Raw genomic sequence first — 12,340 nt, 5'->3', positions numbered from 1 at the left:
GCCCTCCACTACCTCGTCTTTTTGTATCCAGAGCCTTAAGTGACTGCAGTAACTCTTCAGATAACGAGCATGGGGAGCCTGGTCTCCCTTGTTCCAGCCTGATAAAGCAGCGTCAGGTGGCCAAAGCTGTGGCGCTGGGACTCAGGATGGTGGGTCCAGTATCTAACTCTTGGTTTTGAGGCTTTGGGGGAACTTCTCCTAAATGTGGATAATAAATGCCTCCTAGTTTTCTCCTCTGATAATAGAACCAGTTGTGGGGGCAACTGTTCCTTTAAGAATAGAGCCAACCTTGGAGGGTGGAATGTGTTTTGGGATCTTTTTTTCCATGGGTCACCAAGAGGACAGCAGATCAGGGCTGTAAATCCGAGTCAGACCCTAGCCTTACGCACTCCTGAAGGCGTCGGTCCTGTCCTCACCCAGCCTAAGCTCTCCATCTGCTCCCTCACTCTCAGAGGCTCCTAGCTTTAATGCACTTGGCACGGGCCAGGGTAACATCCGCCCTGGTATGTTTCTCTCTGGATGTCTATTTGCCCTGGCAGCCACCCAGCATCACTTCAGCAGGGACATCTCCTGGAGCCTAGAGTAACATTGTAGCCAGCTGCAGTCTCTACCCACCCACAGGCTGGTGGGCAGGACGGATGCTCCCCTTTCCAACCACAGTGCCTCTGGTGCCCACCTCCTCTTGAGGGGTTGCTCTAACAGCCTGGCAGTTGGAGCTCAAGCTTAGTGCCTTCTCCCTAGCCACAGAGGCAGCCTAGATGCCAGAGAAACACCAAAGGCCTCTGTGGCCACTGAGCATGTTCCTGGGGAGCGGCCCATGTCCCCCTTCTCTGAATTCAGCCACCAGCTTGAGAAAGCCAGGAGAGGAGCAGCTGCAGTGTCCTCTGTCCAATGGAGGGGTTGGTGGCTCCACAGAACCGGGCAGCTGAGGTTTTGTTTCAGTTTGGGGAGGGTGGGTGGTGCGCTTTGGCTTTCACTGTGCCTGGAGGCAGAACAGCTGCTTTCCCAGGGACAGTCCTTCACAGCAAGTTAAGAAGGCCCAAGCAGGTAGCTGAAGGGGCAGAAATACTCAAAGGGTTTAAGTCTCTGTTCCCCTTCTTATCCATCGCATGCCACACAACTTTTGCCAAGTTCTGTGTTGGAGAGCCTTAATGCAACTAGTTGGGCCTAGAGGAAGGCTTGTCTGTCTCCCCTCTCTCCCTCCACCCCCCCCCCCCGGGCCCATCCCACTTCAGTGCTGTCTAGCACTTGCTTCCACGCACCCATTGGTGATGGGACACTGGTGTTTTAGTCAGGAACAATTTCCCACTGCTGGTAAAGTGACATTTAGCATCAGTATTTGGCCAACTTGTCTTGCCAAGTAAACATGCAGCAACTTGTATTGTTTCCATTGTTGGTAATGGAAAGTTTGACACTGTCAGGTTTATACTCCAGCACCTGAAATACCTGAGTGCAGCTAATACAGCCTTTCTCTGTTTCCCTTGGAAAGTCTCTGCTCAGAGATCCAAGCAGTCTGGGGCAGATAAGAGTGACTGATCACAGGACAGAATCAGCTATGAATTCTGCTAACTGAATAGCATTTCCATGACAAAGATGCAGACTGCTTCCACTAACCATGAGATTGAGCAGCCTGTTCTTGTAGCATAGATCTCTTATTAATAATAACAAAAAGGAAATTAACATTAGCAAGTATTACAGAATTGTCAGGCATGTGACATTGGCGGAGAGGGTGTTTAGTCTTTGTTCTATATACGTTCTTAAACCACACACCTTCAAATAATCCATTAGCAATACAACTAAACCTCTCTTCCCCTAGTGTGTGTTCTCCCCTCCTCTCCATGGTGGGAGGCATGTGTAGTGAAGTGTCTTGTTTTGGAGAAGTGTGGACGGCAAGGGGCGAATGTGTATTTATGCCAGAGAAAGCAAAGACAGAGAAACGGAAGGAGCCTGGTTTTTGTGATGGCCCTTAGTTCTTGGGTACAATTGTCCTACAGCTCAGACCAGCCCCTGAGAACACTAACATGTTTGTAATGGGGAGACTAGGCATGTGATCTCAGATGGCCTGACATGACTGTGGCTCCCTATACAATGTCAAGCCCATTTGCTTGCCTTTGAGGAACTTATGGAAATTCTCCCAAAATCTAGGAAGAGCCTCAGGAACTTGGGATGTGCCCAGAATAAGCAGAACACTTACTCTCCCCTGCCCCTTCTGCACCCTCTGCTTCCTTCCTGTTTCCCTGCTATAACTCCCCCCACCCCCATATTAGTCCTCAGCCTCCTAATCAAGGAGTCTTGGATAGGACTTGATTGGCACCATCTCTTTAACTGATGTGTTTCATGCCCTGCTCGTCCCCAGGGGGCTGAACAAATTACCCTGAAACAGGTTTGTTATATATCACTTTACCTTTGCCATGGGAGGATGCTTAAAGCTATGCATTCCCTGCCCAGCGTACCAAATGCTCATGTCTTCATCTCTTCCCCACTATAGCTAGCTGCACACGCTTCAGGCCTTCATTGTAGAATAATCCTCAGGCTAGAAATGTACTCGAGTTCCACTAGAACAAAATCAAACCAGCAATTCAGTATGCAGTGCACTCTTCCTCCACCCCCCAAAGGATTTTTTCACTTGCAACAGCCCTGGGAGGAACAGGGCAGATCAAGATATCAAACCCTCCTGGGGAGAAAAGGGTTTTATGGCAGGTTCACATGCTCTGGGTGGCTGAGAGCCAGTTCCACAGGAAGTGGTTTCCCTGACAACAAGGAGGCAGAAGGACATGAGGGAGATGGAAGCCAAATGTTTAGGGATGGCATTGGGAGAGACTGTAAAGTGGATGCATATGCAGCGTGTCCACAGCCCTGCCACCTGGGATGGATCAGGCTGCAGGAACTTGGCACCAGCTAGGGAACTTGAGACTATGATCTTGCTACCAAGCTGGAGACCCGCTGACCTGCCTTTCCCTTCCTCCCACCCTGACCTCTGCCTCCTTTGTTCCTATCTTACTGAGGTGGCAATTGCAGGTTTGGCATTCACATCTTGGCCCTAGCATTTGAATCTTTCTACCTCCACTCACACTGAGGTCTGGCTGGGCTTCTTTAAGCAAAAACTGCTGCCACACCCCACTCAGCCAGAGAGCTTCATGTTCAGTAATCCAAGGCAAGCTTCCTGCAGGAATTGCCAGTGTTTGGCCCAGCACCTGATGGAGCAGGAAGTGAAGCTTTAGTCTCTCCTGTAGTACTGTGTGGTACTGGCTAACACACAAATTCAGGAGATCTGTTTCTCAGGATTTCCTTTGCATCTGGACAAGAAATCAGCTGGGAATTGCAGATGCTTCTCAGGTGCAGTTGTAATCAGTAAGCAGTTCTTGATTTCTAAGAATCCACATGTTAAAAGCAATTTATTCAGAGATCACTGAGACGAATGTTCCCAGAAATTGCCTGCCTTGGGAAGGACAAAACTGTCAGGAAGTGACTATGCATGCTATAAGCAGATCCCTGCTGCCAGCATCTCTTTACAGAAGAAAGGAGAATGGTCGCTAAGGTCTCTGCCTTTGGAGCTGGACACAAGATCTACCTCTTGGCTCAAGCTTCTCCTAAATGGAGCTACGCTATCACTCTCTCAAATTCATAACCATGTTTTAATGAGCAGACAAATATGCACTGAACTTGCGTCTCATAAGCAGAGCTGGAAGGAAGATATGTCAGTGTTTTATTTTCAAGATACACTCAGATCTTATGGTGACTGGGGACCAGATGAATTCAGGTGAGGAACTGTGGTGGCCCTGACGGAAGCTAACAGCCATCAGATATGACAATGTATGTTTGTCATCACATTCCCAATCACAAATAGGTCACTCCAGCCAGGAGAGATGAAGAAGGATCAGCTATGAGCATGAATTTTCCTCTAGATGAGGAAAACATGAGGGGGAAGTCTATGGCTTCGCACCCGACACTATTGCCTGAAATGACAGAAGACAGGGATTAAAAAAGGAACTCTCTCATCTTTTCACATACACAGCTTCAGAGAAGGGGCATCACCTGGTCCCTGCTGCCCACTTTGATGGTCTGACATGTGGAAGTCAGTTTCTCTGGCACTTAAAGTGTTGGGATAACCCACTTTTTTTGGCCAAAATCCCATTCCCCACTGAAATAGATCCTAATGACCCAACCAATAACAGGCAAGCACACCATGGTGGCTACATTCACCAACACAGATGATACAAATGGCAATTCTAAGTCACCTGAATAATCATTTTGTCTCTGTATTCTGCCTTTCAGAGATTTAGGATCAGCCAGAAGGAGGGGTGGTATCCTGGAGGATCTTGGCTAATAGCTATTGAATGACCATTCTTCTGTAAACTTGGTTAACTTTTTTAAACACACTCTGGTGATGAGTTCCAAAGGTTGATGGTGTGTTTGTGAGGAAGTACTTCCTGTTTGTTTTTAAACCTGCTGCCTATTAAGGTCATTGGTTGGTTGAGGGTTCTTGTGTTGCATGAAGTAGGAAAACTTTCTTCATACTATATCTAATGTTAGACCTCTGTCATATATCTTCCTTGTCTTTTTTCCTAGGCTGAGCTAGCCCAGTCTTGTTAATCAGTCCTCATCTTTGAGCTGTTCCATACATCTAATCCAGTTTGTGTCCATCTCTGAGCCTGCTCTAGGTCTAATATGATGGGTTTTTTCCCCAAATGGAGCTACCAGAACTGAGTGCAATATTTAAGGTGGGGAACGTACCAGAGATGTATGTAATGGCATTTTGATAGTTTCTATTTTATTAACCCTCTCTTTCATAATGGTTTCTAACATCTTTGTCTTTTTGCCTACTGCTGCATATTGAACAGATGTTCTCAAAATACTGGCCAGGATGACTCAAATCTTTTGAGTGGTAACTAATAATTCAGATCCCCCATTATTTGCATAGCTGGGAAAGTGTCTTTTCCTATGTTCATTACTTATCAACTCTGAATTTCATCTACCTTTTTGTTGCTCGCTCACCCTGTTTAATGACATTCCTTTTGTAGTGCTTCACCATCCAGAGTAGCTTTATCATCTGCAAGCTTTGCTGCCTCACTCTTCACCATCTTTTCCACATCATTTTATGAATATGTTGTACAGCAGACACTCCAGTACCCATCTTCAGCAGGCCCTGCTATTTAGCTCCCTCCATTCTGAACACTAACCATTTATTCCTACCTGTTGTTACTCGTCTCTTAGCCATAGCTGATCTGGGAGAACGATCCCTCTTATCCCAGGACAGATTAGTTTGCTTGAAAATCATTGGTGTCAAAAGTTTCAGAAGCTACATTGAATCCACTGTCTCACCCTTGTCCACATGCTTGTTGACTCTCAAAGTATTCTAATAGTTGTGAGATGCAATTTCCTCTCCACCCCATTATAAAACTGAATCTCTCAGTGCATTAAGGTCCTACGTCTGCCTGTGGAGAATTATAGATGATGATCCCTCAGCAATGAGTTTCCAATATCTGCCTCCTTAGCATGAAAGACCTAGTGATACCTTGAGCATGAAAGTTAACACTCAGCTCCAGCATTCTAGGCCTGTAAATATAGGAATACCACTTCTACACACCGCTGTACAAAACATACAGGTAGCCTAACAAACTAACTGTAAATGTGAAGGGGCTTTTACAGTGAATGGATTATCTTATAGGAGGGTTCTCTTTTGTAATGACTGGGCTTCAGATGCAGTTCAAACCAAAGTGAAGCAATGTCTGTGGGAACTCACCCACCCCACTTGTCTCTCCAGTCCCCTTATCCACACTCAGATGACTTGCTTCCTAGGGCCTATTGAGGCAATGCATTTGGGCTTGAAACACTTATGACAGCTAAGGTATGAAGAAAGGTCAGATGAAATCTGTACTTAGTCTCAGTGGACAGGCCTGGCAGCAGGGAGGGAGTGTAAACTGCAAGTTAGCTTAGGTTTCAAGGATCCTGGGACAGAAATTCCTCTTAAATAACAAGCAAGCTCTGCATTCCTGCCCATCACCTTAGCAAGAAACCTGGCAAGGGCTGAGTTGGGAAAGTTCACAGCACATTTGAAAGAGAGCTCAGTGTCTTTCTTCACTCTTTATTGTGTAAAAATAAACTTAACAATTCATGTAATTTCAGCAATAAAATGAAAAAGCATGAAAACCAGTAGAAACAGTGCATTTCCAGAACTGCTGATGTGGATTGTGGCTGTGAGATCTTAACCCATTCAAAACCCATAAGGACTGATAGCAAGTCATAGGAAAAATGTACAGCTTTGGTTAGCAAAATAATGACAATTAAGATATCCATTGTCTACAATTCTGTACAATATATACATATTATCACCATTTTGGCAAATCAGATGCAATTGGGACCATGGATTTTTTTCTAATTTGTTTTTTCCCCTCAGCAAACTTGTGCTTAAGCTGTTAACATGTGCCAGCAACTGCCAATAAGTAGTTTAACAAAGATCTTACAGGTGGTTTTTTATAAAAAGCACAGTTAAAATCTGTATGCTGTCCTGAGCCACCTTTTGGTGTCAAGGTAACTTGACTTGTTTCATGGGTGGTGACTTCTCTCCAAGCCTCCATGCTGTGGTTTAAACCTGGTAGTTAAATAACCAGCTCTGTCAACAGTTCTACTAGGATCTGCCCTAGCATGCAGCATCAACCATTCACATTGCATATTTGCCACATCTTTGGAGTTGGTCATAAGGGCTGGTTCAGCCTCTTGTGCATTCTCTCTGCCTCACCACAAACTCACTCCTGAAGCTAGGGGTCAGAAGTGGGTTATGGGGTGACTTCCTGCAGACCAGGAATTTCAAAGGGAAACCATACAAAATTTAGCATTTCAAAATAAGCTTCTCTATCACACCCCCCCATAGTCTTAAAGTATCTTCCTGGGACAATCTGTTAATTTTTATATTTTGCTCCTTCATAAAAATACCTCTTACTGGTAATAAATTTCCTTTTTGTAGTAAGATAAGGTAGTGTTATCAAAAGCAGAAAAGCTAGCCATTGACAGGGTAGCTAAACTCTGAAGGGACCGTAAAGGCTATTTGACAGCTTAGGATGCCGGGGGGAACTGTCAGACAGTAACTAGGCAAACCAGACACTGCAGGTGCAGCGCTTTGAGTTTTATAAAAGGGGCATTACCTGAGAGGCATGGTTCAGTCAGTGCAAGAGGGCACAGCAGGGGCATGGAGGAACAGACTCGAGGGGGGGAATCTTCATCCTCTCTCCCTTCTTTTAAAATGTTTGGGACAGAGGGGCGCCTAAGAAAGTAAAACTGCGGTGACTCCAGTCCCTAAAACTCGCCGAGGCATGGGGGTCGGGGGGACGCGGTAAACCAAGTGCGGGCTGGACAGCTCCCAGCGAGCCCGACCTCTGGCTAGGGACGCCCCGTGGTGCTGAAGGGACAGCACCCCGCGAGCCAGATCTCTGGCTAGGAACTCGCCGTGGTGCTGAAGGGACAGCTCCCAGCGAGCCGCCCCTCGGGCCGGAACTGCTCGTGGTGCTGAAGGGACAGCTCCCAGCGAGCCGCCCCTCGGGCCGGAACTGCTCGTGGTGCTGAAGGGACAGCTCCCAGCGAGCCGCCCCTCGGGCCGGAGCTGCTCGTGGTGCTGAAGGGAGAGCTCCCAGAACATGCTGGGCTGCTGGTTCGCAGCGGAGCAGGAACTGGATGTGTTTTAAATCTAAAGCGTGGAGAGGTTTAACGGGGGAGAGGGAAGAAGGGAAGCGATGACGCTGCCTCCTCGGCTGCCCTCCTGCTGCGAAGGTCCCCCCCATGCCATGGTGTAGCATGAACAACGCTCGGGCAAGCCTCCAGCAGCCCATGCAAACAGGCAGAGCCAGGCTAGGTAACCGAGAAGCAGCCGCTGAAACGCCCAGGCTCGCTCTTCTCCCCTGCAGCTGCGGGAAGGCGGGGGCGCAGCAAAGCGGGGAGACGCGGACGGCCCCAGCGCAGATTTCATAAACAGCGCCTCCCCTGTAGCTCGTAAACCGCGGTCAGCAGCCGCTGGGTTCGCAGGCTGTGACAGGTAACTCCCCGCTCCTCTGGCTGCAGCCGGGTGGCCGGTGAACTCCAGTAGTCTCGCCAGAGCAGCGGGGAAGCCGGGGCACAGTGCGCTGAGCGCCCCTCCTCCCCCACAGGCCCCTGCCCCTCTCCTAATACGGAAATCACCCCTAAGCCTTTGTCACCAAATCCAGCCCCAGCGCCTAGCGGGCACTTGCCAGCTCCTGATCCGAACTCAGGGCCATGCGGCGGCGAGGGCGGCGGGGGTTCGACTCTCCTCCTCTGCCCCCAGCCCCCTTTAGCCCTTTGGTTATATGGCTACTGCGGGCGCCTGGCGCTCTGCAGGCCAGGGGGGGCAAGCACTGGCCCACAACCCAGCAGAGCTCCTAAGATGCGCTGGCTTGAGGCTGGAAGAGCAGGAGCTCCCAGGGGTTTCTCTTACCGCCCCCGCAATTCCTCGGGCACAACGGCAGGGCTGTTACTGGCCAACAAGCGGCCCCTGCCCGTCAAACGCTGAATGGGGGGGTGGTCGGAGGGTCTTGGAAAGGAAGCAGCCAGCCTTAGCCCCGGAGGAGAGAGGGTCTGGGCTCTGCTCGGTTATGTCCCAGAAGGAAAGGAGAGGTGGGCAGGGCGGGGCCTTCCCCCCCGCTTTCCCTGCAGAGCGAACCCCAGTAACACAGAGGCAGACGCTGGCCTGAAAAGTGAAGGAACCTCCCCGCACCCCTCCCCCCCAGAAAAGGAGCCGGGAGCGGCTGTAGCCCGCTAATAGCCTGGGCCTGCTGGGGGTCCTGGGTCAGCCCCCACCCCAGCAAAGTCGGGCCCCCCTCCTGGCCAGGCTGCTCCGGGCGGGGGGGTAGGAGGGGACGAAGGGCCCAACAGCCCGGCTGGGCTCAGCACCTCGCTTCGGCCCCGGGGAGCAGCAGCCGAGGCAGGGGGGCGGTGGGGCGCTACCAACACTGCAAAGGCGGAGCCGTGCGCGGCGGAGCTGCCGCAGCCCAAGGCACGCAGGCTTGGCAGGACCTTGCGGGGCAGGCAGGAGCCCGGCCGCTGGGCTGGGGCGCGGAGCAGCCACAAAGCGGGACTGTGGCGCGGGGGAGCCGCCCCGGCGGTGCTGGGTTTGCGTGTGCGCGGGTGGGGACGGGGGCTCAGCCGTGTGGCCTCCGGGCCGGCGGGGCGGCTCAGCCCCCTCACTAGTTGAGCTGGCGGCAGGCTTCGAAAGTCCACTTGGTGGCCCCGCCGTAGATGTCCAGGCTGGTCTCGGCCCAGGCGATCACGTTGCCGGCCGGGGCCTTAGAGCTGCAGGTTGCCAGGCTGTAGACCTCGCCCGGGCTCAGCTTCCGATCCCAGACGTTGAAATGGGCCAGCTCGCCCACGAAGGCCTGTGTGGCGTCGAATCCGCCGCCCAGGGTGTCCTGCGGGGAAGGGAACCGCGGTTCACACGGGCGGGTCCCCCGCCCCTGAGCCCCGGAGAGAGCGGGGCAACTGCCCGCCAGAGCCAGGCTGCACGGCGCCGGGGCTGGGAGCAGCGCGCCTGGCCCCCTGCGAAGTCAGGGATCGCCGCGTAGGGAGCCCAGCTGGGGGCCCCTCCCCGGCCAGCCAGGCTCTACCCAGGCTGGGGGTCGGTGCGAGCTCCCCGCAGGTCCAGCCCGGTCCCCGACTGGCGGGGGAAACAGCCAGGCCCTCCCCCAGCCGCCAAGCCAGCCCGGGTGTGTGCGCGCACCTGCCCCTTCCCGTGCGCCCAGGCCGGGAGTGGGTGCGCCCCAGAGGAGCGGCACGTCCCGCGCCGCGGGTTTGCGGCAGTCCGGGAGTAGCAGTAGCCCTGCCCCAGAGGCTACAGCCCCTCCTGGGCGTGGGAGTCAGACGTGCTCCCCCGCCCCTGCCCCTCCCTAGGCGCAGCCCGCCTCTCCCCGGGCTGGGGGGCCGGGCCCTGGCGCGCCCCCGCTGCCTGCCCCGGCGGCCCCTTACCTGCTCCTGGCCCAGGACGAGGACGCCCTGCGGCTTGATGGGGTGGTAGGGAGCCAGGTTCTCCCCGTGGCCGCCCTGCGTGCCGTCCTGGTAGGCCTCCCACACGCCGTCCCGCGTGGTCCAGGTAATGCAGAGGTGGTGCCACTTCCCGTCGTTAATGGAAAACGGGAGCTTAGCCACCTGGGGGGGGGGCAGGCGAGTCAGGCAGCCCAGGGGCGTTCGGTACGACGGCTCCAGGGCCGCCCAGCTCGGCGTGGGTACAGGGGTCAGCCACGGCCGCGGCAGCGCCGGGCGCGCCTTGGGCCCGGCCCCTGCTCCCAGCAAGGGCGGCGGGGAAGCTGCCCCAGAGTCCCCGTGGCGCAGGATCGGGCCCGTGCTGCCGGCAGGGAGGTGGGCGGGAGCTGGGCTCCCCGGGCCATTGGCTGCAGGAGGCCCAGCTCGGGCCCCAGCCCCTGCTCTTGGCAAAGGGCTCGGAGGTTGTCCTGGGGCCGGGGCCGCCTACCTTGTCGTTGATGAGGATCTCCATGGGATTGTTGCCCCACTCGATGAGGACCAGCTCGTTGGCCTGGCCGGGCACAGCGTAGGAGAAGGGCGTCCCCACGCCCGGCGAGGCGTTGGACTTGATCCACATGGCCACGGAGAAGGCGTACATCTCGGGCAGGCTCCTCCTCACCTTGGCGTACATGTAGTTGGTCCGCAGCGGGAAGGTCAGCTGGAACCTGTCGACCGGCCGGTTGTCTTTCTGGCCTGCCGGGGGAGCGAGCGGGAGCTGCGGGGGGCCGCGCACGGAGCGCGCTGCGGGACCCCTTGGAGAGGCGGCCGGGCCGGGCGGTCCCCCCCCCTGCTCAGGACCAAGGCCGGCAGCGCCAGCGGCTCCGAGCCCTCCCCGCCCCCGGTTACATAAGGAGCCTGACGTGGCCCGGTCCCAATCCCTCCGGCGCGCCGCTGCGCTCCCAGCCGGGCCCTCGGAACCGCGCCGGGGGTCGGGACCCCAGGTGCAGCCCGGCCTCTTCCGCCAGAGAGCCGGGGGCGGCGCCGGTGAGCGGCTGGGGCCGCGGGCCCCGCTCCGAGGTCACCCCGAGGACGGCCCTGCAGGCTGGGAACCGAACGCGGGCGCCTCCCAGGGGGCCCGGACCCGCGGCAGGAGGACGCGACTTGTCCGACCGTGGGGGGCCGGGCAACCGCCGGGTGGCGGGGGGGGGGCAGCCCTGCGCCCGGCCTTTACCTTTCTCCAGGTCGCTGATGCGCTGGTGCAGGGCGCTGAGCGTGCTCTCGATTTTGCTCCTCTCCTCGGACTCGTTCCTGGGGCTGAGCTTCCCCTCCTCCAGGCTGTGCACGCGGGCCAGGACCTGCTTCTCCAGGTCGTCGATCTTGCTCTGGAGCAGGTCCCTCAGGCTGCTGCCCTGGCCCGAGGCGTTGAGCCGGCTCAGCTGCTGCGGGGAGCAAACAGAGGAAGCGGATTGGGACAAACAACATCTTCCCCCGGGCCGGCTCCGGCGCGCGCTCCTTCGGCTCCGGCGGCCGGAGTCACCTTGGGGCCGGGCTCCACCTGGCCGCGCTGGCCCCGCAGCTGGCCCGGGGTTGCGCCGTGACAGGTTCCCCCGGGCTCCGAGGGGGGCCACGGGACGCCCCCGCTCCCCGCGCGGCGGGACCCAACGGGAGGTACCTCGAGGTTCTCTAGCCTGGTCTTGAGGGACTGCAACGTCTGCCCGAGCTGGCTCAGGGTCTCCGCCGCCGGCGCCCGGGACAGGTCCCCCATGGTGTTCTTGGCAGAGCCGGGCTGCTTGCGGCTGGCTCCCCCGCCCGCTTTGGGCTCGCCGGGGCCCGGCTCCAGCACGCTCTGGCTCTCGCACCTGCCCAGCTTGGCGGTCAGTTCCCGGATGGTCTCCTTGTGGTGCACGATGGTCTCCTTCTGCTGGAGCACCGTCTCCCGCAGCTGCAGCACCGTGCTCTGGAGGTCCTCGGCCGAGCCGCCGCTCTGCAGGGAGGAGGCGCACATGTCCGCGCCCAGCGGCACCGAGGTGCACACGAAGCGCGTCTGGCCGAAGCCCTGGGCGCACGCCCTCAGCAGCAGGACGGAGGCCAGCAGAAGGCGGCACGGGGCCCCCGCGGGCATGGCTGAGCCTGGCGCCGAGCCCGGCCGTCAGCACCCGGGAGCTGTCCAGCCGAGGGCCGAGCCGACTGCGGCGCGCGGGCGCCTTTTATAGGCCGCGGGCGGCGCTGCGCCGCCACTGACGTCACGGCGGGGTGGAATCCCGGTTTAATTGCGCGCGCCGAGGGAGGGGCGGGGCGGGACGGAGGGGGGGTGTCCCGCCTGCTGGAGCGGCTGGGGCGCCCCCTGCCCCCCCGCACCCAGCGGCACAGCCACGCGCTC

At 56.2% G+C, this 12,340-nt stretch overlaps 1 protein-coding gene across 1 annotated transcript; it reads right to left on the bottom strand.

Moving 5' to 3' along the window:
• Positions 1-9,122: 9,122 nt before the first annotated feature.
• On the bottom strand, positions 9,123-12,082 carry NPTX1 (neuronal pentraxin 1). Its single transcript, XM_075014690.1, has 5 exons — positions 11,633-12,082; positions 11,192-11,399; positions 10,469-10,713; positions 9,967-10,146; positions 9,123-9,413 (listed from the first exon to the last, which is right to left on the bottom strand). The coding sequence occupies exons 1-5, from the start codon at positions 12,080-12,082 to the stop codon at positions 9,192-9,194; spliced, it is 1,305 nt and encodes a 434-aa protein (XP_074870791.1). The 3' UTR covers positions 9,123-9,191.
• Positions 12,083-12,340: the final 258 nt, after the last annotated feature.

This window comes from Carettochelys insculpta, chromosome 20 (assembly GCF_033958435.1).
Source record: "Carettochelys insculpta isolate YL-2023 chromosome 20, ASM3395843v1, whole genome shotgun sequence".
Taxonomy (NCBI): Eukaryota; Metazoa; Chordata; order Testudines; family Carettochelyidae; genus Carettochelys; species Carettochelys insculpta.
The sequence above is the reverse complement of the archived record's forward strand: the minus strand, read 5'-3'. Positions and strand labels throughout refer to the sequence as shown.

Excerpts from the sequence above, each read along its gene's own strand:
- NPTX1 (XM_075014690.1), bottom strand. The coding sequence starts at position 12,082 with ATGCCCGCGGGGGCCCCGTGCCGCCTTCTGCTGGCCTCCGTCCTGCTG. Across the intron at positions 10,147-10,468 it reads AGATCCTCATCAACGACAAG|GTGGCTAAGCTCCCGTTTTC; the intron begins GTAGGCGGCCCC and ends CCCCCCCCCCAG. Across the intron at positions 9,414-9,966 it reads TCGTCCTGGGCCAGGAGCAG|GACACCCTGGGCGGCGGATT; the intron begins GTAAGGGGCCGC and ends CCTTCCCCGCAG.